This window comes from Metopolophium dirhodum, chromosome 1 (assembly GCF_019925205.1).
Source record: "Metopolophium dirhodum isolate CAU chromosome 1, ASM1992520v1, whole genome shotgun sequence".
Lineage (NCBI taxonomy): Eukaryota > Metazoa > Arthropoda > Insecta > Hemiptera > Aphididae > Metopolophium > Metopolophium dirhodum.
Window position 1 is genome coordinate 83,794,348 of NC_083560.1, and position 25,336 is coordinate 83,819,683.

A 25,336-nucleotide genomic window follows, 5' to 3' on the forward strand; every position below is an offset into this window, starting at 1 on the left:
TGTCCTTTTAATTGCTTCACTTTTTGTACTGTGCAAGTATATGTTAGTTCATCTCTTTATATTATTACTCTATGGTAAAAATAATGATTTATATTTTGTGCGTATTAATGATCTTAATCCTAACTTTAGGACTTCAGCGTCACTGTTAATATTATGAACCATTATAATATTTTACTTTCATTTATAAGCTCAGGACTATGAAAAATCTATTCCAAAATGATGATACAGTTAAATCAAAATTGTCGTTTTGCAGTTTTGCAAAATACGAGGAAAGGTATAACATGTATTCAAAAAATTGAAACCAACTTTCCAATAACCCCAGACTTAAAACAAAAGTAAAATTTTTAAAATGCTGTTAATAATATTTTAACTCGAATTTAGTACAAATTACTATTCAATGACAACACCAATCATCGACAGAAAGAATTTATATTGAGCAATTACTTAGTAGTCATTTATATATGTATAATAATAATTAATCACACACCTACTTAATATTTTTTAAATTTTTTATTTGCTTTACGCAATTTACACAATATGTGTAGGTATGTGTATTAAACACAACATACATTTATCTTTTAAGTTGTAATGATTGATGTGGTCGCCTCACTTAAATTAATTATAAAATAACATACAAATTATAAAACATTAACACTAGCAATATTTTTAGTTTTCAATAAATATCATTGGTAACGTGCAGTTAATTGTCCAAATAGATTTTTTTCCACTTCTTGCAATTATTAACTTGATTACACCTAAAAAATTTATTTGTCATTATAATAATTAAATAATATTACAGTTAAACAAATTTATACTTACTTAATTTATTTTGTAGTCATATTTAAATCCAATATGTGAAGCAATATTTTTATTTTTCACTGTTACCAAAATATTGGTATTTTTAAATGTAGTTAGAAATAGCAGTATGAATATCATTTTAACATGGAGGATATTCCAACTTGTATGTGATAGTAGATATCACTATGGTATATTCAAATTGCGATTTGAAATCATAATATAATATTATGTATAAGTTATAATGTGCAGTTAGTCCTAATAGTTTTTCAATCACATTTATCCGTCAGATAACTCTAGTTATCGGACAGTTAAGAACAAATAAATGATAATCAGTTTTTCAATGTCCTAATAACCTTATCGGTCAAATATAGTTACGGATGAGTTATCTGCTACTTTTTGTAACAATTAATTGTTATTCAGCGGATAACTTTGACGCGGCTACGACGGTGGTATCGGGTGATCCGCGGTGAGCCGGTCGCTGGTTGTGTGTGGCACACTCGTTACTTTAACAAACACAAGTAATGCGATGGTAGTTTGCGTTTATTTTATCCTCGTACGAGATACACATATATATATATATATTAAAAAAAAAAAACAACGAACGGAAGTATATCTACCACAAAAGATATATGTATATTGCGGTGGTCGTGGTAGGTACGCACGGCGCGTGGATGGATGTCAAAACGGATGGTTTTACAATGGCAGTTCACGACGGCCGGTACTCGTTCTACGCGACTCGCCTTCCCATCTCACCTTGTGCTTTTGTGGCGCGGTGGGGGAGTTGGCGTTGTCGCGCTGTAGCCCGTAGTGGCGGTTGACGAAAAGTGTAGACGGGTCGCTGCGGTACGTCATGTACTTTGTACTGATGGCCGCTGCGTACCGCGTCATACTCCCCCGCCAAACCGGGGTACACTTGTACCTGTGTCTGTGTGCCGTTATGGGACGGAGTGGCTTGTACTACCTCTGGCTTTCGCTTGAGGTAGACTTGCCCGCGCCCGTGAGTGTTATTGGGGGTGTTTTGGGGACCCTACCGGAGTGTAGAACGTGTGATTGTCGTCCAACTCCGGCATCCCCTCGAACACCACCAGCCAATCTGCCACGGTTATGTCTACCGTGGCCTCCGATTGGTCTGGCGACGTCTGGCTGGTGGGCTGTCCCGGCTCCTCGGACTTGCCGTCCTTGGATGCCGGTTTGTCTACCTCCATCGATGTTGGGTTGGTCGGAGGCGTGCCTGCTGTTTCCGGGTCTGAGGTTGGCGCGGTTTGCTTGGCAAGCCGACGCTGTTGGCTTGCCTCGCTTTCCCTGGCCTTCCTCTTTTCCTTCACCTGCTGCGCCTCCGTCCTCACCCTTCCCGTCGGGCCGGGGAGTACCCCCGTTGGCCTAGGTACCGGTGTCGGCTCCGCAGATGTTACGGTGGCGGTTGTTGCTGGAGGTGGTGGCCTAGTCAGTGACGGTGTGCGGCTGCTGGGTGTTGGTGTCGATGGTGGTCGTTGTGGACGCAACCTCCGCTGGATGTCCGCTGTACGGTCCGCCCAGCCCCGGTTGTAGATGGCCGCCCGCACTGGGTCCTGCAGGAAATGGCGGGTAGTCATCCTCGCGACCTGGGCGGCTGTTCGCGGCTCATCCTGGCCACTGATTCTAGGACAAAATCCCGCCAGCAATATTCCGCCGGACGAAATCCCGCCGCCTAAATCGCGTTTGGACAAAATCCCGTCGGACGGCATCCCGCTAGGACGAAATACCGCAAAAAGTTCATAAATTGTTTTGTTATCAACTTTTCCTTCACACTTTACCAGGCTTAGGACTGGCCAATAGCGAATTTTAAAGATACATAAAATTCATTAAATGGGCGTGTTTAAAAAGTTGTTTAAGATTTATTATTTATTTATTATCGTAGTTCCATATAATATGGTCCTTGTCATTTGGAAAATTTACTAATTTTACTAATTTCTAATACTATTTACTATCTATTTACTATTTTAAACATTAAATTGCAAATTATGTGCAATACCACGTAGGTAGTCAAGAGTTGGTGTCTCTTCAAATTTAGAACAAATAGACTCTATTCTTGCATCTAAGAGTTGATAACGTTTCTTCTGAGACGCATTTTCCTTCCCCTGAATAAAACCTTTTATCTTCACCTTTGTCAGATTTTCGTCTTGTTTGAATGCATTAATTACTTTCCAAATAGAAGGATGTGCAGCATGTAGGAGTGAGTATAAAGTATTGTGCCATCCTTCAACTCCATTATTGGTTCGAGGGAGATCTGCAGATACATTAGTGAAACAATTCCACATAGAAAGAGGAAAAATAGGACTGCGCCGCCTTCCACGTCTATCTAGTCGCCCCAGCCAAGTGTCTTCAAAGTAATTGAGGAGAGGAGCAAGTTCTGGCCCATTATTTTCGTAAAATTCACTCTCAATCAATGTTTTGAACGCATTCTCTACAGCCTCCTCTGGAATAAACGCAAGAGCCGCTATTTGACGAATTTCTAGAGCAAATTCTGCATCGTTCATATATCGCTGTTGTAAAGATGAAGACTGAATATGACGCCATATTGACTGGGAAAAATGAAAGTAACAGCCTCTCACCAGACATTCAGGAAAAACTTCATTGACCGATTTTTGAACTGCTTTCTCGAAGTCTATCATCAAAGTACTAGGTTTTAATGATGAGTTTAATACTTTCAATGCTGTCCGAAATTTTGTGTAAGTAGCTTGGGTCTTATTAGGCAGCAGTGCATAGACAAGGGGTAAGCAGGTGGAAAATTTAGCTCCATGAATAGTATAAATTTGTGAGAATAGTGGCGGGGAAGAGGAGAATGTTCCGTCAGCATACCAATGATCACAAGTTGTGAGGAGTTCTAAATTTTCTTTGGTAGAAAAAATCAGTAATCGTTGAGGATCTTCCTTTCCACTATCATACAACATAAACGGTTTTTTCCCCGTTGTCAGTAAGTATTTTTCCGGTATTATTAAGTCTTCTAGGGAAGACGGATTAGAGGGGGAAGTTTCTAAGCATACCCTATATCGCCGTACATTGCGTTTTAAAGAACTGATACTGGGTAATACACTAGAAACTCCTGGTGTAATGTCTTGGCAAACATTTGCGACTACAGTATGAGTTGATAATCCTACATCCATAGATAACTGTTTCAATTTAGAAAAAATTCGCTTACCACTAATTTTGGCTGGATCAGGTGGGTGGGAATGCACATTCATAACTTTCGTAATTTCTTCACCATTAGTATGGACTCTCGCGCGACACATAACATTTTTGCTTTCCACGCATTTCCATATTGTTTCATCATTTTTTGGTGGTTTCTCTCTAGAGTATAGGAAACCTCTATACACTAATAAATTATTACCTTTAGCACTTTTTACAAATTCCATATTAAAACTTTAAACTTATGACGAGAGACACGTGCGACATGAAATGCGTGTGTGTTTGTACTGTAGACTGATTTATTAACTTGATGTTACGAATGTCATAAGTATACTAATATCGTAAATTCGGAGATAAAGTACAATAGATCGTACACGCGCGTCAGTTAATCTATTATATAAAAATAAGTCCGGTTTTCCTCCCTGACGCTATAACTCCAGAACGCACGAACCGATTTCCACGGTTTTGCATTCGTTGGAAAGGTCTTGGGCTCCGTGAGGTTTATAGCAAAGAAAATTCTGGAAAATTCAGGAAAAATTCAACAGAAAAGTGGGGAAATCGTTTTTCACATACAGCGCCATCTATTATACATAGCATGTACTTCAAACCAATAGCAACGGTGCGTGATAAAGTGTTTGACAGATAGTCATTATTCTCTGCTCAGTTAATTTCATTTAAGCTCAGTGTAAATTATGTGGATCGTGCATTTGAAGTTAAATTCAACACTCTGTCCATAGTCCAAAATGCCTAGAGAACGACGTGCGAACATCGGCCGCCGCACAAGACATGCAAGCCAGCAACAAGTCTATTCAAGGAACTTAAGAGAAGAAAGACAAAATATAATAAGAGAAAAAGACCGATTGAGACATCGCGTGAGCACACGAAGATCATTGGCATCATACAATCGCTTGGCATTCCAATATGATCCCACTGCGAACTACAGTGATGATGAAAATTTGGATATTGGACGAATGACGACTATATGCCGATATTGCAATGCGTTAAAGTTCAAAAGAGAAACGGTTGGATTGTGCTGCGCAAGTGGAAAAGTCAAACTGGATCCATTACTTACACCACCACAGCCACTGAAAACATTGTTTGATGGAAGTGATCCCGATTCCAGCCATTTTCTTCAACACATCCTTGAATACAATAACTGCTTTCGCATGACTTCCTTTGGAGCTAATATCATTCGAGAAGGCGGCTTCATGCCGACTTGCAAGGTAAAAGATACAACACACATAACCAACACATAATTGCAAAGAGACGAATTATTGAACAGTTGCAAGCATTTTTTCACGCTAATAATGCTGTGGTTAATATGTTCAAAACAGCATTGGAACGAATGCCATCGGATACGCACAAATTTGTCATAAGAGCGGATTGTACTCCAACAGGTGAACATGTGCGAAGATTCAATGCACCCACCGTTAATGATGTTGCTGCAATTATTGTTGGCGATCCAACTAAATCACGAGACATTGTCGTTCAGCGAAGAAGCAATATCATGCATCGTGTAAACGAGACACATCGTTTGTACGATGCGTTACAATATCCAATCATTTATTGGCAAGGGCAAGACGGATACGACATCACGTTGAAGATGGTCGATCCAATTACAGGTACAATATTCACACACTAATTATTTCCATTATTACTTTTATTGGTTTCCATTAACAATTCATTTAATTTTGCATTTTCAGGAGTATCAACGAATAATAAAAATCTAAGCGCAATGAATTACTATGCGTATCGTATGATGATTCGTACACATGAGGAGAATGTCATTCTGAAGTGCGGTCGGCTATTCCAGCAATTCGCTGTCGACATGTATGTCAAAGTCGAGACCGAACGTTTAGCGTTCATCAGATTCAATCAGCCAAAGCTACGATCTGAGGACTATATACACTTGCGTGATGCTATTCATTCAGATGGTGATGTTCAGAATATTGGACGACTGACGGTTCTCCCATCAACTTATATCGGAAGCCCACGCCACATGCACGAATACGCTCAAGACGCTATGACGTACGTACGAAATTATGGAACTCCGGATTTATTTATTACGGTCACATGCAATCCGAAGTGGACGGAAATTGAACGCGAGTTGGAACCGGGTCAAAAACCGCAAGATTGCCATGACATAATCGCCAGAGTATTTCAGCAAAAACTCATGGTTATGATGGATGTGCTTACTAAGTATCGAGTTTTTGGTGACACACGTTGTTATATGTACTCGGTGGAATGGCAGAAGCGTGGACTACCGCATGCTCATATCCTAATTTGGTTGCTGAACAAATTACATTCAAATGAAGTGGATGACATCATATCAGCTGAAATTCCTGATCCAGTCCCTGATCCCCGTCTACACGACATTGTGACGACACAGATGGTGCATGGACCGTGCGGTGCATTAAATCCATTATCGCCTTGCATGGCTGATGGAAAGTGCACAAAACGATATCCGCGACCGTTAGTTGCTGAAACAGTCACAGGGAACGATGGATATCCAGTTTATCGTCGGCGTTCAAAAGAAGATAACGGTCGAACTATCAAAGTTAAAGTTCAAAATCAAGAGATTGAGATCGGAAATGAATTCATTGTACCATATTGCCCGCTGCTATCACGAATTTTCGAAACACATGCAAACGTTGAGAGTTGTCATTCGGCCAAATCAATCAAATATTTGTGCAAGTACGTCACAAAAGGCAGCGACATGGCTGTGTTTGGTATTGCGTCGGAAAATGTGAATGACGCAATCAGCAACTTCCAAATGGGCAGATACGTCAGTACTAATGAAGCACTGTGGCGATTATTGTCATTTCAAATTCATGAAAGATATCCCACAGTTGTACATTTAGCAGTGCATTTGGAAAATGGCCAAAGAGTTTACTTCACTGAGGCTAATGCGGCACAACGAGCTGAGAGACCACCATCGACAACATTGACTAGCTTCTTTGCAATGTGTGAAGCAGATCCATTCGCAGCGACGCTGATGTACGTTGAAATGCCCAAGTATTACACTTGGAATCAATTAACAAAGAAATTCCAACGTCGCAAACAAGGAACCCCAGTTCCAGACTGGCCACAGGTGTTTTCAACTGATGCACTAGGTCGTATGTACACTGTTCATCCTAGAAACGATGAATGTTTTTATTTGCGACTGCTGTTAGTAAATGTACGTGGACCGAAATCATTTGCGCATTTGAAAACTGTGAATGGCCACCAATGCCAAACATATCGAGAAGCATGTCAACTATTGGGTTTGCTGGAGAACGATTCTCATTGGGATTTAACACTTGCAGATTCAGTTGTTTCATCAAATGCGTACCAAATACGAACGCTGTTCGCAATTATCATCACCACATGTTTTCCTTCACAACCAATTCAGTTATGGAACAAATACAAAGACGCCATATGTGAAGATATCTTGCATCGCTTGCGTATTCAAACGAATAATCCTGACATCCAAATAACCGATGAAATCTACAATGAAGGATTGATTCTGATTGAGGATCAATGCTTGACTATTGCAAACAAGCTACTGATTGAAGTAGGAATGATTGCGCCAAATCGATCGATGCACGATGCATTCAACCAAGAATTAAATCGAGAGCTGCAATACAATGTTGATACATTGCAGGAATTCGTTAGAAATAATGTTCCGTTGCTGAATGAACAGCAAAAACAAGTATACAAAACATTAATGCAAGCGGTGGACAATAATACTGGTGGTCTATTCTTCCTGGATGCAAGGCTTATAAGTCGCAAGGCCAATCGCTTAGTGTTTGCGGGATAAATTTGGAAAATCATTGTTTTTCACATGGACAGTTATACGTTGCGTGTTCACGAGTTGGGAAACCATCCGCTTTGTTTGTGTTAACGTCAGACCAAAAAACAAAAAATGTGGTTTACCAAAGAGCACTACAATGAAACAATTAAATAACACTTCATTTTAGTAGGTAATTGAAATGAATTTATTACTGTTGTGAAATGAAATAAATATTTTCCTTTTCAAATATATAACAAAAAAAATTTTTTTTCTTTATCTTTAAATCACCAAACGAAATGTTACATAAAACGAATCTGGTGGCGGAACGGAGTTCGCCGGGTCTGCTAGTTGCGTATATATATTATATATATATATATCTATATGGCTATACCGTATACGGATTTCCTAATTATCGTTCAAGCGATAAGCGATAACGCATTACCAATACAGATCAGCAGTAGACAACTTTTGAAACAGAATTACGTTGTAATGAATTTACGTACAATACGTTTTTTTGCGGGGTTTTACCCGGCGGGATTTCATTCGGGCGGGATTTTGTCCAGACGCGATTTTGGTGGCGGCATTTCGTCAGGCGGGATTTTGGTTGCGGGATTTTGTCCGAACACCCTGGCCACTGGATACCAGCCCCAGCCGTTGGATCAGCTCGGCAACCTGTTGCCACTTTTCCTGTTGTTGGCCAGTCATGTTGTCTGTAATGATTGTTATTACAGGCAATTGTTTATTTAATGTTGCCCTATTGGTGCCCGTTTCAGGCCTGACACATGTATTTTCCGCGGCGGTTGTTGGTCGGTTAGGAAGACTCCTTTCCCGACCTATTTACCGGTCTTACCGGTCCCCACAACTTTGATGCGAAACCGGCATGAAAATCTTTGTGTGCCTTAGATAAGTGGTGTGCTTTGTAGTAGACTACGTCGCCCTTCCGAACTTCACCGGTGTGCCGGTGTTCGTGCTTGGTTTTACCACTACCTTTTTGCCTAAAATACGTTTCTCCCGCTCTACCCTCCTCTCTTCCTGTGATTTTTCGATGTGTACCGGCGCAGCTTCAGACAGCGCCCAATCTCCGGGTCTCTTGCACTCTCTGCCGAGGACAAGGACCGCGGGTGGATAGCATGTCTGTTCGTTACACCTGTTCCATATCGAAAATAGAATTGAGGGTATTTTTGTGTCCCAAGATTTATATTTGCCCGTGACTAGTTGTGCGCGTAACCCTTTTTTTAAATCTTGATTACGGCGTTCGACTGGGTTTGCCCTCAGGTGGTAGACTGGGGTCGTCCAACCCTGTGCCCCCCAGCGTTCTAGCGCGTTCATCATTTCGTTTGACACAAACTATGGGCCGTTATCACTGAGACACACGCGGGGGTAACCGAAACGCGAAAAGAACTCGCGTTCTAACGTTTCGATTATTGTTTTAGAGGTTGCTGTTCCTAAGGGGTAAGCCTCGGACCACCTACTAAAACAGTCGGTTGCTACCAGTATGTACGATTTTCCGTTACCAGAACGTGGGTATGGGCCCATAAGATCGACACTGATAACTTCCCATGGTTCACGGGGGGTTCTTGGTTGCATTGGGTCGTTTGGACGTGAGTTTAGTGGTTTCGTGCACGCACATACGTGGCACGCACCGACATATAACCTGACGTCATTTTTTTGACCTTTCCAATAGTACCGTTGTCGAACAACCCGGTATGTCTCTTTCCAACCTGGATGGTTGGATAAGACGTGATCGTGACACCTCCAAATTGCATGTTGTGCTTTGGTTTTTGGTATCACGACTAGTGTGTGGGGGCCTATGTTTACGCGTAAGAGACCTTCGGAAAAAACGTATGCGTTTGTTCCCGATTTTGTGCTCCTAGTATTCCGCGCGGGCCCGTCCCATCTGTGACCGGCGACTACGTCACGGATCGTGGCGTCTTCGGACTATCATTTTTCGAGAGTCGTCGCGGTGAGTGGTGTGTCGTCACTAACGTGGTTAACGAACATGGAAAATATACGGTCAGACTCGAGGTTAACACTGGTTGTCGGCGTTGTGGACGCCCCTACCAATTTTTCCTCGAATCGATCTTCGTTTACGGGTGTGCCCGGTGCCGGGTCACGGGATAACAAATAGGGTGCTTCGTTTTGTATTCCCGGGACGTGTACCGTACTAAAATCTAAATTAGCTAGTTGTAGTGACCAACGTGCTAATTTTGAATTTTTGTCTTGTCTGTATAACCATGTTAGTACCGAATTGTCGGTTAGGAGTTCGAAACGTCGGGTTTCTAGGTATGGACGGAATTTGTCTGTCGCCCAGATTATCGGTAGGCACTCGCGTTCGACCGCGGCGTACCTTGTTTGCGTTTCGCTAAACTTTTTGCTTGCGTAGGACACTATGCGTCTTTCCTCCGGTCTGTCACCCCGTTGGAAAAGTACCGCACCGGCTCCTATTTCGCTTGCATCAATTTGCAGACAAAACGGTTTGCTATAATCGGGTGGCGACAATTTCGGTGATGTGACTAGCGCGTTTTTTATTGATTCGAACGCGCGTTGTTCTACATCTGTCCACTTCCACCGTACTCCCTGTTTTAATAAATTAGTGAGAGGTGCTATGGTATCCGCGTAATTGTCTACGAACTGGTTGTACCAGTTGCACACGCCCAAAAATGTACGTACGTCCCTAACCTTTTTGGGAACCTGAAAATTGTCAATGCATACCAATTTTTCCGGTTGTTTTTGAATGCCCTCCGAGTCTACAATGTGCCCTAAAAATGAAATTTCGTGAAGACCTATTTTACATTTTTTTGTGTTGCACGTTAGTCCAAACCTCTTGAGCCGCTCGAGAACCTTGTCTAAGTGGGCCTGTTGTTCGTACTCGTCCCTTGAAAATACCACAATATCATCCAGGTAGACTTGTACGAATTCATCCTGGTACCCCCTCATGACCTCGTTCATGAGTCTCACGAAAGTCATTGGACTATTCTTTAGACCGAAGGGGAGGAATCTGAACTGAAATAGACCTCTACGTGTTCGGAAAGCCGTGTATTTTCGCGCATTTTCGTGTAGCGGCACTTGCCAGTACCCCGACTGAAGGTCAAAAATGCTGAAAATTTTCGAGCCCCGCATTTGCCTAATCATTTTGTTGAGATCTGGCATTGGGTACGCGTCGGATTCCGTTACGTCGTTAAGTCACCTGTAGTCGACACAGAGACGAAAAGTTCCGTCTTTTTTCTTTGCCAATACTACTGGTGCGGCCTACGGTGAGGTGCTAGGTTCTACGAGCCCCTGGAGTTCCATATCGCGTACCATATCGTCGATAGCAGTTTGTTTCTGTTGCGGATATGGGTATGGTTTGAGCGCGATTGGGGACGGGTCTTTAAGCAAAATTTCGTGTTCAATAATTTTGGTACGTCCTACTTTTTCGCTGAATACTACCGCGTATTTGTTTAAAATCTTGGTTAGTTTCGCGCGAGTATCGGGGTCGTTTCCGAATTCTAATTGTGACAGGTCGGGAGGAGTGGCGGGTGGTTGAGACTTTCCTTTCCAACATGTCGACGTACGAATTTGCTTACCCATGTGAATTGTGCACGCGGCGTTATCCCAAGAGACTTCATTGTTAACAAGAAAGTCATGTCCTAGTAACGCGTCGCAATACATATTGACTAGGATGGTAGCTTCGAATTTTATATCGAGTATACCTATCCTAGCTTCGATTGTGGTGGTGCCACTGGTTGTTGCAGTGTGACCGTCCGCCATCCGGACTGTGTTTGTTGGTCCGTGTGGGTGTTTTGCCGTATTTACGGGCTACTGTCGGGTTTACGTACGATTTTTGTGCCTGCGAATCTAATAGGGCTGTTACGAAGCCTGACGGAAATTCGAGTTCGACCGCGGGGGTCGGACTTTTGTCTTGGCATTTTCGCGTATCGTTATTAGTCGTATTGCAATTGGTCGAGCGGGACAACTGGTTCTGAACCGCGATGGAGACTGTCTGGTCGTTGGTGTTAACCGCCATGACCATACTGTCAACATCGGTTGCCTCGTTGCTCGCCTGTTGCTTTACGTGCGCAGACTGACCTAATGCGGGGATAAGCGTGGTGTGTGTGCTTGTGTCCCCGTCACCCGTGCGGGTGAACACCCGTGTCTCTGTTGCCTTTGTCCCTACACCTGTGGCTACTCCATGAGCCGGTTGTTGTTGAACACACGTGTCACCGGTGAGGTGAGTGTGTTCAATGGTGGGGTGGTGTAGGTTGGGGGTCTGTGAACGGGTGCCGATTGGTGATTAGACGGAAAAAATGTTCGTAGTTGGTTGTTCTGTATGTTGAATTACCGAACTACGCGCTTTTCGATTACGCTTATTTTTTCCGTGTGTACTACCGTGAGTGGGTGGTGATGAGTGGGGGGGTGGTGATGAGTCGATGAGGGGGACTAGTCCTCGTCGACTCCCCCGCCGTTTCCCGACGTGGTCGGTCTGTTTGGACACTTACTGTTCCAATGGAGTTCCCCACAATATCTGCACGGCCCCGGTGGTTTATTTTCCGTTGTTTTTGTGAAAAATTTTTTTTCGACCGGGGGGGCTGTTTTTGGGGTATCCACCACTTTTTTGGTTTTAGGGGCCCATTGTTGTGGAGGCGGGTTGATGTTGTCCGTTACCGGGTCCAAAACGCCTGCGATGCGTCGCAGCTCGCTGAACGTCAATGGCCGGTGTAGATGTATGTGTGTACGGAATGTGTCGCGCGTTAGTCCGGCGATAATACCTACCAACTCCGATTCGGATAGGCCGGTATTTACGCGGTGTGCAAGCTGGTTTTTAATCAGCACAAATTCCGTTAACGACTGTCTGGGCGTTTGACGTGTTGACACGATGTCGACGCGCAATCGAGACTGAATTTCGGCGTTATTGAAATTTTCATAAAATTCCTCCCTAAATTCTGTCCAGGATAGGTCGAGTGCCCTGATAGAATAGTACCATGTACTCGCCGTTCCTTTTAATTGCGGCTCGACCGCCCTGCACCAATCCGATAGGTGTATACGAGCTTGCGTCAAAATCGACTCGGTATTGTCTATAAACCGTACGGGGTCCTCGGCCCTCGTTTCTGTGAACTCGGGTAACGAGGCTCTTGCTGTACGCAAGTCCTCGTACGGTATTAGTACCGAACGTTCATGTGCGCGTGTTTCGTATGACGCGTGTTGTGATGCGTGTGTGGTGTGACCCGTATAGTCGTGGTGAGTGTCGCGTGTGAAAAACGGTCGGTTGTTCGCGGCGGCAATGTGGCTGGTGCTCGGCTGAGCGCCGCCGTCCTTGCGCTCATACGACCTACCCGACTGGTAACTATCGTGTGTACGAGTTGTTACGTGTTCAGGTGACGGGTGGTTTGTGAACCGCGGGACCGCAAAGTCATGTGGCTGCTGCGTGGTGGCCGAGCGTGATTCCGTAAAGAACCGCGTCATGCTTGCCTCGAGCGCCATTAGGCGTGCCTCGAACGACGTTGTATCGTTCGTTTGTGGCAACATCAGTATTATCTTTTGCAGTTGTTCCCCTGCGATTTTAAAAATGTCGTTATTTAGGGGTTGTGAGGACTGGCCCTGTTGAATGGTCGACTGGAAGCCGCGGAGTTCTGACAGGTTGTCCGTGGGTTCTTGACTTGCCGTGGGGCTTGTCGAATTACCCCCGGACGCATATTACCATACCATACATTGTTTCACAACCGGGCTCTCCTGATTGGCTGGATTTAAATCACCCGCCGTTTTTATCTTTATCTCATTAAAATATAATCATATATTATATCAATCAATCAATTAATTAAAATATTATCATATCAATAAATAAAATACAAAATAGAAAAATAGACATCACCTACAACTTTAAAACTATAGAGTCTATAGTATAGACTATAGAGTATACTGAGTATAGTGCTAAGATAAAAATGTATCCTAAATCATTTATCAATAAAATAAAAGAGGAAAAATTTAATTTTATAGAAATTCGAAGTAATTTAAACTCTGTAGATGATATTAAGCAGTGGGTGAATGAATATTGTTCTTTAACAAATACTCATTAAATAGCAAGAAGCTCCATTCCAGCAGGAACCAAAATTATGTGTTCGTAAGTGTACCTATGTAGTGGTATCTACCTATTGGCTATTGGCTATTAGCCTATTATTAATAGACAACAGTCATAGCAAGAACGACATCAATTTTGTTAATTACCTATAACTAATCTAAATATTGGATTTTTTTGTTAAAAAAAAGTTGAAATTACATAATTATATGTACCTACCTATATGAATGTATTATATTGAAGCTCCAATAATTTGTTTATTGTTGTTAAACAGAGTTCTCTGCCTTTTATATAAAGTTACAGATTTGCATCCCATGTAGTTTTAATTGCAATGGTTCAATTATATATAAATTCAGTTAGGTGTATTACAATAAAGAAAAATAATATTATAATATGTTAACATATTTTTATATAATGAAAACAATTAAAAATATATTATTATATCATGGAACAATATTTTATATTATATTATAATTTATAATTTATGGTTGTATAAAGAAATTGAGGTACCTCTAATAGTTGGGTACCTATTAATATATGATTATAGTTTATAGGCTATATACCAAAGATGAGATACTTGCATTGTTTGAAGTTGTAATATTTTATGAATTTGGTTTATTATTATATAAAATTAATTATGAAATATAAATAGGTACTGATTTGACATAATATTTTTGGAAAGAAAATTATAATTGTATCAGTATTGATAATGATAGAGCCAAGATTTCCAATATGTTATTACCTCTAGTTTCCATCCTTTCAGTCAGTTGTATCTTTTTATTTTTTAACAATAAGGTATTTTGCAAATGGCAAAATATTGTAAAAACTCTTTTCCTTTTCAAATAATATCTATTTAAATAAAAACAAAAATAGGTATTTTTATGATTTAAATAATAATGGTCTGGAACGACTGTAACACTTGTAATTTTTTTTAATTTATTGACCTAAAGGGGGGGTCTTCAAATTTTTACACTTTAACCACTGTTGAATGTTGATGTATCATAAGTTAGAGCATGGACTTTCATGCACTAAAAAATCATTAAATATGCATTTAAAAACATGCACTTTTGCATCAAAAAATATGTACTTTAAATCCAAAAATTTCAAAATATGCAAAAATATGCACTAAAAATTTTGAGCCTTTGGTCACAAACATTGTGAAATGTGTTGTGTACTTACTCAACATACGAAAAAGTTAACTAGAAAAATGTGTGAATGCATGAAAGTACTTGCTCTAATCATAACATTATTAAATTAATTACTTTATTTATGGTTAATGGTAACATGTTAATTTAAAATTAAATAATATATTTAACTTATTATTATTTAACTAGTTTAGAGAATAATAAATGATAATTTTTATTTTTATTATTAATAATACTCATCATAGAAAAAAGTATGTTTGTCATCATAGTAGTTTCCAAAAGGTTTCTAAAGAAAACAATAAGAAAGGAAACTCAAAAAATGCTATGTGCCCAGCCTATATATTGTGTAGTATAAAACTTAGTACACCATGGACAAAAAAAAACAGATGTTTATGTTAAGGTAAGACCTCAAGATTATTAAAAATAAATATAATTATTTAAGATTGTTATAGTAAAATAAATTATTGTTATTTTTGTATTAACAATCTGTACATATTTTTGTGGCAGGGTGGACAAGAAGGATAATTTATAGGAAGAATTGACAAACTTGTAAAATACTTAAATAGGTAAATAGGTACTTTTTGAAATTAAGGAGTATTGAAAACTTTTTTACGAATCAATCATTTAATATTCTATATTTAATGTAGGACTAACATTGTAGGTATTAAATAGGTAATAGGTATTATAGGGAATATAGGTATTCCTGTTTCTGAGAAATAAATAAATAAATAGTTAAACATAATAATAATAATTACAAATATTTGCTTTTATAAAAGAAAAAAGTATACTTGGAGATAATAATCTTTAGTATGAACCTATATATTTATATGATTAGGAAGGTTTATTGGCTTCTATTAAAATACATTCAAATCATGGACATACACTACAGACTGCCGAGACATTAAGATTTTTACCAGCTGACAATAATCTAAAGAGTACATTTATTGAATATTTTAATAATGGTTTGGGAATTATTGAATCATCTAAGTACCATGAAAATGTATTGTCCTTGAAACATGGTTTTAAGCAACAGGATTATGCCAATGGTTCACTGAATCCAACATATAGATGTGCACAAAACTGGTATGAAACATGGCGGCTCAATAATCTAGGTCCACGTAGTGGTTCTGGATTAATTGAAGTAAATATTTATTCTATTATATTTTCAATAATAATTAATATAATAATATGTATTACAGTCAATGTATTGACATATACATTGCTAATATACTATAATAGGTACCTAGATTAATAAATAAATATTAATTATAAAATGTGTTATTATGTAGAAACTAATAGAAAAAAAAGTGTTATATAAAAAAGATGATATTATTGTTAATTTTAAACAAAATCCATTTGCTGTTGTTTTTTTTTATTGATCTTGAGCCCAGCAGCTGAGGCCATTAGCTATTTATTAGTTTGTAGGTTGTTAAGTTGGTAGGGGGAGGAACACGTATGTGTTTAGTTTGGCAGAATTTTTGATTGGGCACCCGTAGGTATCTACCATACCCGGGTGGGGGATGGCAGCACTTGTTCTACGGACACCGTGACTTGCCCGAAGAAAAATGCCGCCTGCGGCCAAGGTATCGATTTTGCTGTTGTTATATTGACTCCTATGATGAAAAGAGCACATCTACTAAGAACATCAAGTGATACTGTCTTTGTGGATAGTATATCAGCATGTGATCCAGAAAATCATACCACGACATTTGTATTAGCACCTTGTGCTGCAGGAGCTGTACCATTAGGCATTATAATCACACAGGGTAATTATTAATTTAACTTCATATTGCATATACAAATGCAGTTTAAAATTAATTTAATAGTTATTGAAAAGGTAGTTAAATGAAATTTACTAAAACATGCATATTATAATATGATATTGAAACAAATCAATTTCAATGTTTAAATAAATTATAGAACAATTTATACTGATGAAATGTTTAATTTAATTCATTTTTAAACACATTTTTTAGTATACAAACGGGTACTTAAATTTTAATCATTGATTTTCGTAGGTCAAAGTTATGATGCATATAATAACGGATTCAATTTATTGAAAGAAGCTCTTCCGGAAAATAAAGTTTTGGTTCTTGTGGATATCCTAAAATATTTATGACTGATAATTCTTCTGCTGAAATTAATGCTCTTCATAATAATTGGCCAAACAGTAGACATTTATTGTGCATATTTCATGTGCTTCAAGCAATTTGGCGTTGGTTATGGGAAGCAAAAAATAATATACCAAAAGAAAGCAGACAAATTTTGATGAAGAAATTCCAAATTACTTTATATGCTAATACTATTGAAAAAGCAGAACAAGCATATCTAGACACAACAAATTCCAACTATGCAAATTGGAATAAATATATTAGCACATACTGGGAATTTCGATCAAAATGGTGTCTTGCATGGAGGGATGCAACTGTCAATGGTCATCAAACAAATAACTTTTCTGAAATAACTGTTAGGATTTTCAAGGATATAGTTTTATCGAGAGTTAAGGCATATAATGCAATTGCATTAATTGATTTCGCTTGTAAAGTTTTGGAAGAATATTACTGTCACAGATTCAGAGAATTTGCAAACTCCAGAAATTGTAAGGCTATAGTTGGGGCACCGAGAGAACGCTACTGGGCGGCGACCAAAATACGTCCGTTTTCGCGCATTCCCACCACTACACTAAACCTAGCCGAATGCTGGCCGCCGTTAATGCGCGCCGCTGCCACCGACGCCGCTTGCTACCGCCTACCGCCACCGCTGCCGTCGTTCTGGTCACGTGTTATTATAGTGGTGGTGTTGTATACAGCGTTATTAGCGATTTCAAGTATCTCACGTTTTGTCATACATACAATATTCACCAACTTTTTTTCTTCGCGTTTTTTTAGCATACCTACCATTGCTTATAAGTATTTTTAGTATTGTGTATCTTACTATCTGAGAGTACTTAATACACCATGGATCTCGTCGATATATCGCCTTCCAAAAAAAATCCTGGTGGAAAAGTAAGTATTATTATTATGTTGTATTATTATTTTTCTATAGCAAAATTCTTAATTTATTAATTTTATTAATTTATTATTCTTTAGTTTGTTGGTACTGGTCAAAAGCAAATAATCATTAATCTGTACAAAGAGAAGATCAAACAACAAGAAGAAAACCCAGACAGCCCCCAATTGACCTACAGACAAATGCTGTTAGAAATCTCTAAATCAAGTGGTATTGGGCAACGGACGATACAAACGACATTGGCTGAATATAAAAAAAAGGTACAGTTTCATCACCTAATAAAAAAAAAATTAGACCTACAATACTCGAAAAAGTAGATAGTTTTGACAAACAAGCTATCAGACGAAAAATACATGGCTTTTGGTGGAATCGTGAAGTTCCTACTATACAAAAAATTTTGATAGCTATTAATGAAGATGAAACTTTACCAAACCTCAAACGTTCTTCATTTCGTAAAATATTAAAAGATTTGCATTTTGTTTACGTGAAAAAATCCCGCAATAGTGCGCTTATCGAAAGAGAGGACATAATTATTTGGCGTGGTAAATATTTAGATCAAATAAGAAAATACAGATCACAAAACAGACCAATATACTACCTTGACGAGACGTGGGTAAACGCAGGTGAAACCCATAGCAAAGCATGGCACGACAGTACGGTCAATTCACCGCGCGAATTCCTCACAGGGCTCACAATGGGACAAAAGGAACCATCGGGAAAAGGCAAGAGACTCATTGTGTTACACATAGGATCAACTGACGGTTTCGTACCGGGTGGCCTTTTATGTTTTGAGTCAAAAACCAACTAATCGGACTATCATGATGAAATGAATGGCAGTACTTTCTTTGAATGGTTTGCAAAAATGCTGCCGTTACTTAAAGAAAATGCTGTCATAGTGATGGACAACGCCGCCTATCATTCTGTGAAAAAAGATCGTATTCCAGCGATGTCATGGAAAAAGCAGGAAATAATAAATTGGCTGGAAAGTAAGGGCGAGAACATTACTTATCCAACAACAAAAGGGGCATTACTGTCTAAAGTCAGAACAATACATACGGATGACCATGAGAAATACGTTGTTGATGAGTATGCGAAAGATAACAATAAAACAATATTAAGATTGCCCCCGTACCACTGCGAGTTGAATCCTATAGAACTAGCATGGTCGTCTGTTAAGAGGTATGTCCGTACTCACAATACTACCTTTAAGTTAAAAGATGTACACGAATTGTTGAAAAGAGGCGTGGAACTAGTAACACCGGAAATGTGGACGAATTTCGTTGGGCACGTCATCAAGGATAAAGAAAAATTTTGGAAAATCGACAACATAACAGACGATTTTATGGACGATGAACCTGAAGAAGGAGCACGTCATATCCTAACAATAGGTGATACAAGTTCGGATTCTGACTCGGATTAATTTCTTTGTATTTGAATTATTTTATTTTTTAGTATTATTTAAATTTTATTTTGATCAAATATATGTTGGAATAAATAAATAAACACATTTATAAAATATTTATGTCAGTTGTCAGGAGTTATTATTTTCGTTTTACTTGAGCCGCTGTATACAGACACTTGTTGCTTCTCGACGGCGGCGGCTGTCTAATTAGTTGACGATCATTGAGTGGGGGAAATTACGGCGGCCAGTGGTCACGGAAACACGGAGCTCGTTCATTTAGATGCGCAAAGGAGTAGCGTTCTCTCGGTGCCCCAACTATAGACTTTTTCTTCAGTCACAATCAAAAAAAGCCAGTACAATTAAACCTGAAAATGTAATCCAAATTTCAGATATTGAGTATAAAGTTGTAACTTCTGATGATAAGACTTATGACATAAATACAAGTGTAGGAATTTGCTCATGTGATAAGGGACAATTTGGATCATTTTGTGCTCACCAATGTGCTGTTTATTTATATTATGATGTTGTATCGAAAAATTTCCCTCCAGTCACACCAGAAGATAAACATACCATTTCGGTTCTTGCCCAAGGTGATAAATCTCTACCAATTTCATTCTTTGAATCTTTTTTATCAAATTCTTCTGAACATTCCACTTCTAATAACTATACAGAGTCGAATATTGAAATCCAATCTGAAACTGTGAAAGAACTATTACCAGTAATAAAAAAATGTGATGTACCAGAAACATCACAAACAGATGAAAGTGTATCAATGAAAAATATTATTTCTTTAATGACAAATTTAGATGAGAAATATAATTCTTCTACGTCGGGTCTAAAGATGATTGAATGTCGTTTAAAAAAAATTACATCAGAAGGAATGTGGGAATCATTTTTACACACTGCTGGAGGGGCATCTGTACCACTTCGTAGAAGATCTGGAACTACAATTAAGTGCTCGTCTGTACTATGGTGTAACACACTAACACGTCTAATCTACAGGCCGTTTCAGGTCTGGTTTTATACGGCCTCCTGCTCTCCTACTTCCCCCTAGTCCATCGACTTTTCTGTGGACTTCACAGAACGTTGTTTAATTAATCATCGATACACTCCCACGCCTGGTTAATCCGACAATCGTGTCCTGTTATCGTGTTTTGCCATATTATATGTTATACGCCATCCGTCAATATTTAGATACTGTGCATTATATATATATATGTATATTTCGTAAGCAATTTCTAAATATTATATTCATACATTTATGATTTATGATTAAGACGAGGTTGTAGGACCTATTGTAATGCGGGTTCAAGATCGCATTGCCCTCTCGTTATATTCCCATAGGTTTTCTAATCGGATTTCTACGTGCTAATATTTAGCTAGTCTTTATGTTGTCTAATGTAGCCGAAGGCGAAAAGATCACAATAATATATCATGCGTATTATTGGGTTCGTTACAACTGCGTCGATTCATGTGCAGTGAGCGCGGACTTAAGCGTTCGATGAAACCATTCGACTGAGGGTGATAAGGTGAAGTTCTCGAGTGTTGAATGCCGAATGTCGAAAAAAGAGAACGACACAAGTCAGATTCGAACTGTCTTCCTTGGTCAGTGGTGATGGTGTCGGGAACGCCGAATCATGCGATCCAATTCACGGTCAGTGACTGTGCGACTGCGCGAGGCTTCCGGCCAGCGAGTAAATCGGTCGATGACGGTGAGCAGGTACTTGAAATTGTTGGACGGCGGCAGAGCTCCCGGTCGTACGTACTGTATCTCTGTTCGGTGGGCGAGAGCTTTTTTGAGAAAAAACCGAGGGGCTGCCACTGGTCGTCGACGTGTTGTTCAAGAACAGCGCACACGGCCACGTTGGATGCATCGGTGTTGAGACATAGGGGGGCGTTCTGTTCGAGATGTGCGAGTTTCGCGGTGGTGGTGAGGGCTTGACGGCACGCATTGAAGGCGGCTCGAGTGTCGAATGTCCATCGCGATTTTCGATTTGAGACGCAACGCTATAAAGGGGTGCTTGTATTTCGGCGGCGTCGGTGGTAAAAATTTATCGAACCCAAAAATCGTTGGAGCTTTTTTTTTGTGTTCGGTTGTGTCCACTCGTGTATCGTGGTAACGCGTTCGGCGTTCGGTCGACACGCGTCTTTGTCGATAAGGTGTCCCAGAAACGACATCGAGTCGGTCGCGAAAACGCACTTCGCCGGACTGATTGCGATACCGTATTTTTGAAAAAGTTCGAGGATGGTACGTGCTTGGTGTGTTCAGCCTCGTCGCGTGAGGCGATTAACACGTCGTTGATAACGCGTTGAAAAGTTTGCGCGGCTTTGTGAAGTCCAAAACACATGACGGGAAATTCGAACAAACAAACGGTGTCGTGACCGCGGTTTTGTATACGTCATTTGGGGTGATAGGAACTTGGTAATATGCCCGCACCAGATCGAGCTTTGTGAAAACGGTTTTACCAGCGAGGTTTGCCGTAAAGTCATGTGGATGTGGCAACGGGTATCGGTCGGCGACTGTTACGGCGTTGAGTCGGCGATAGTCATCGCACGGTCGGAACATACCATCTTTTTTGGGCACCAGTAAGAGTGGACTGGCCCATGAACTCGATGACGGCCTGCAGATGCCTTTCTGCAGCATGAAGTCGAACTCTTGACGTGCGATTCGTAGTCGGTCGGGCGGAAGTCGGCGTGGTCGGGCGAACAGCGCTGGACCAGTGGTGTGTAGTTCGTGAACCACATCGTGTAAAAACTTGTTCGGTACGGGCGATTTGCGCGTGACTTCGGGGTAGTCAAGAAGTAGGGCGGTCCACTTCGACGGTCGGGCGACGGCACAAATCGCGGTACGTGGCAAAATGGTAGCAGGCGTGATCTTTACTGAACTATTTACTGCAAGGTCGACGATGCGGTTTCGGCGTATATCTATGAGCAAACCGTAGGAAATCGGCTCCGATAATAGGTCGGGAAACGTCGGCCATTTCAAAAATCCAGGTAAATAGTCGTTTGAAACCGAGATCGAGGTGCAGTTGTTTTGGTCCATAGGTCTTGATTTGTGAGCCATTTGCGGCGACGAGTCTTATATCGGGGCTCTTCGTGTTGTGGCCGATGTTTTGCTGATAGTAGGGGGGTCGCGGTAACACCGATATTTCCGCGCCGGAGTCAATTAAAAATCGACATCCAGTACGGGTGTCGTTGACGAAGAGTCGGTGTTGCATCGCGCGGCGAGGTGTTGATGGAGCACCGCCGCCTCACGGATTTTTCCGTGTAACGGGCACGTAAGTGCACGGATCGCGGCATTTCCACCCGTCTGCGCCGTATCGGTCGTGGTAGAAACACCAGCCCGCCGTTATGTTGCTCTGTGGCGGTAGCAGGAGCGATCACGTTGCTAGCGCGAGGAGCGATCGTTGGTCGTATGAGAAAGCGCAGCAGCTTGCGACGTCGCAAGGGACGCGACCTGGGCAGTGAGCGTGTGGATGGCGTTTTCGAGCGCGAGGAAACGCGCGTCTTGGTTGGGCGAGCTTGCCGGCGTGATTCGGTTAGTGATCGTGTTCGACTCGCGTAAATCGTGGTTGTCGAAGTTTATGGCGACGGCCAAAATCTTCGTGCTCCGGCACGCTTCCCACACGCGGTCAGCACATTTGGCCAGAAAATCTCCGGAACCAGTGAGGCTGGCGATGACGGACGGGTGGTGGCAGTTTGCTCAGCCAAAAAGCCATCAAAGAATTGTCGGGGTAGACGTCTCGCATGTTCCGTAACAGGCGTGATGGGGTACGATCGCCCATGCCACCTGGCTGAATCATCCGCTGAAAGCGCGTGGCTTGTGGGACGCTATGACGAATCGTTGCCGTATTGCTTCGTACGTTGCGTCGGGTCCCAACAAATCCGTGGTCGTCCTCACGCCTTCCTCGTCCAAAGCCTCAAGCACGTGGTTCATTCGCGTCAAATCCGAACGGATTCGCTCGTCCGCGTATGTGAACCATTGAGTCGGAGAGTTGTGCCAGAAACCTTGAAGTCTGACGTGGGTGACGGACGAGATCTCGGGGCTTGTGCTCGTCGTCAAAGTGGTCGGTGTCGTCGTATCGGTGAGCGACGTGGTGCCGCTTGTCAGCATATATTTTGTATCGTCTCAGTGTTCTCGCCGTGAAGACGTATTTTGTGTTTTATTATTTTTCAGTTTCAATATGAGTATTACTAATATAATAACTAATAATAATAAAATGATATTACTCTTACTTGAAGAAGAAGAAGAAGATGATGAATTATTAATTACACGTTATAAAAAGAGACAAAAAGTGAATGACTTATTTATCAATAGAAAAACAGAGGGATTCTTTGAAATTTCAATAATTAGACATTTGTCGAATGACGAAATGAAATTTCGCGGGGTTTTCCGTGTTAACAAAATACAATTCGATTACTTGTTATCACTTGTTGAGGTAGAATTATCGAAAGAACCATACAATCGGGTGAAACAACCAATTACAGCTTCAGAAAAATTGGAAGTTACTTTAAGGTGAGCTACTAGTATATATAAACTTGTCATACGTATTTGTATCAATCATCATTAGTTACCTAACTTATAAAGTTATACATAGTGTTATATATTAGACATTAAGTTTTTGCGGTTATACAATTTTAACCGTATATAAAATATATTTGATAAAGACGTGCTCATTGTTTATTGTAAATTGTAATGGTTTTACTAAATACCGTAATAAAATAATATAAAATAAATTATATGTATCAATATCATTCACTTTTTATAGGTATATGGCTACTGGAGAATCATTTCGATGGCTGTCATTTGGTTTTCGAATATGTCACGACTATATTAGCATAATAGTAAAGCGAACTTTATCAGTTTTAAAACATAAACTAGTTCCAATTTTTTTGCCAGACCCACGCCAAATTGATTTTATAAAAAAGGCTGAAGAATTTTGTTATAAATGGAACTTTCCTAACTGCATACTTGGTATTGATGGTAAACATATACGTATACGGTGTCCACAGAATTCGGGATCTTTATACTACAATTACAAAGATTTTTTTTTCCATTGTACTTTTGGCAATGTTTGATGCTAATTATAAATTCGTGATTGTTGATATCGGTTCCTACGGAAAGAAAGCAGACAGTAGTATTTTCCTTAAATCTGACATAGGGCAGCGAATTTTAAACGGATCATTTGGATTTCCAGAAGAAAGCTTTCTCCCCGGTTCTAATATTGTAGTTCCACACGTAATTGTAGGTGACGAAGCGTTTCGTTTACACACTCATATAATGAAGCCATATTCTAAAAAATCAAGTAGAGAAGATGTATCAAAAAAAACAATTAATTATAGACTAAGCCGAGCAAGGCATGTCACCGAAAATGCGTTTAGGTTGTTAAGTCAAGTGTATCGAGTTTTTATCAGCCTATAAATGTTCAAACTACATGTGATAATTTAATATGTGTGTCATGTTGTTTACATAATATGTTGAGAGACGGATACTTGGAAAAAAATAATAAACCATTTTATGAATATGACTGTGAACAAACTGCACCAACCAACAAAATGTTGGAAATCAGTGCAGGAGGTGGATTTTCTAACATGGAAGTATTCAAGGTGAGAGATCAATTTAAACATTTTTTCAACAACGAAGGTACATTAAACTGGTAAGATGTTTACATATTTTTAGTGAAAAAAAATATTTAAATACTGTTTGATAAAAAAATTGTCCTTTGTATTTTACTAGGTATCAAATAAATATTACATAAATTATTACATGAAAAATGTATTAATTACTTTAACATGTATTTTTTAAAATTGTTGTAGTCTACTCGACATATTTTTTGTAAGAACTAAATTCATTAAATAAAAAAAAATATTATGCTTATGTGCTTTTTAAATACATAGTTTAAATTAAAACTATTTGTATCTTACTTTTACCTTATATCTAGTTGTCGAAAGGTGCTAATGAAAATGAAGAAGTATTTGCAATTGATGTTTGA

General features: G+C 39.9%; 3 protein-coding genes and 1 pseudogene across 3 annotated transcripts; 3 read left to right on the plus strand and 1 right to left on the minus strand.

Moving 5' to 3' along the window:
* Nucleotides 1–2,777: 2,777 nt before the first annotated feature.
* Nucleotides 2,778–4,190, minus strand: LOC132942645 (uncharacterized). Its single transcript, XM_061011213.1, has one exon. The coding sequence runs from the start codon at nt 4,188–4,190 to the stop codon at nt 2,778–2,780; it is 1,413 nt and encodes a 470-aa protein (XP_060867196.1).
* A 516-nt stretch (nt 4,191–4,706) lies between these two features.
* LOC132942652 (uncharacterized) lies at nt 4,707–7,762 on the plus strand. Its single transcript, XM_061011221.1, has 3 exons — nt 4,707–5,186; nt 5,228–5,585; nt 5,667–7,762. The coding sequence occupies exons 1-3, from the start codon at nt 4,707–4,709 to the stop codon at nt 7,760–7,762; spliced, it is 2,934 nt and encodes a 977-aa protein (XP_060867204.1).
* Nucleotides 7,763–14,994: 7,232 nt separating this feature from the next.
* On the plus strand, nt 14,995–20,397 carry LOC132942662 (uncharacterized). Its single transcript, XM_061011242.1, is given in 7 exon segments — nt 14,995–15,012; nt 15,768–16,073; nt 16,222–16,286; nt 16,523–16,698; nt 16,951–17,000; nt 17,003–17,531; nt 19,640–20,397. Coding segments are annotated over 7 exon segments (1,902 nt in total).
* A 3,166-nt stretch (nt 20,398–23,563) lies between these two features.
* On the plus strand, nt 23,564–25,336 carry LOC132942676 (uncharacterized; annotated as a pseudogene).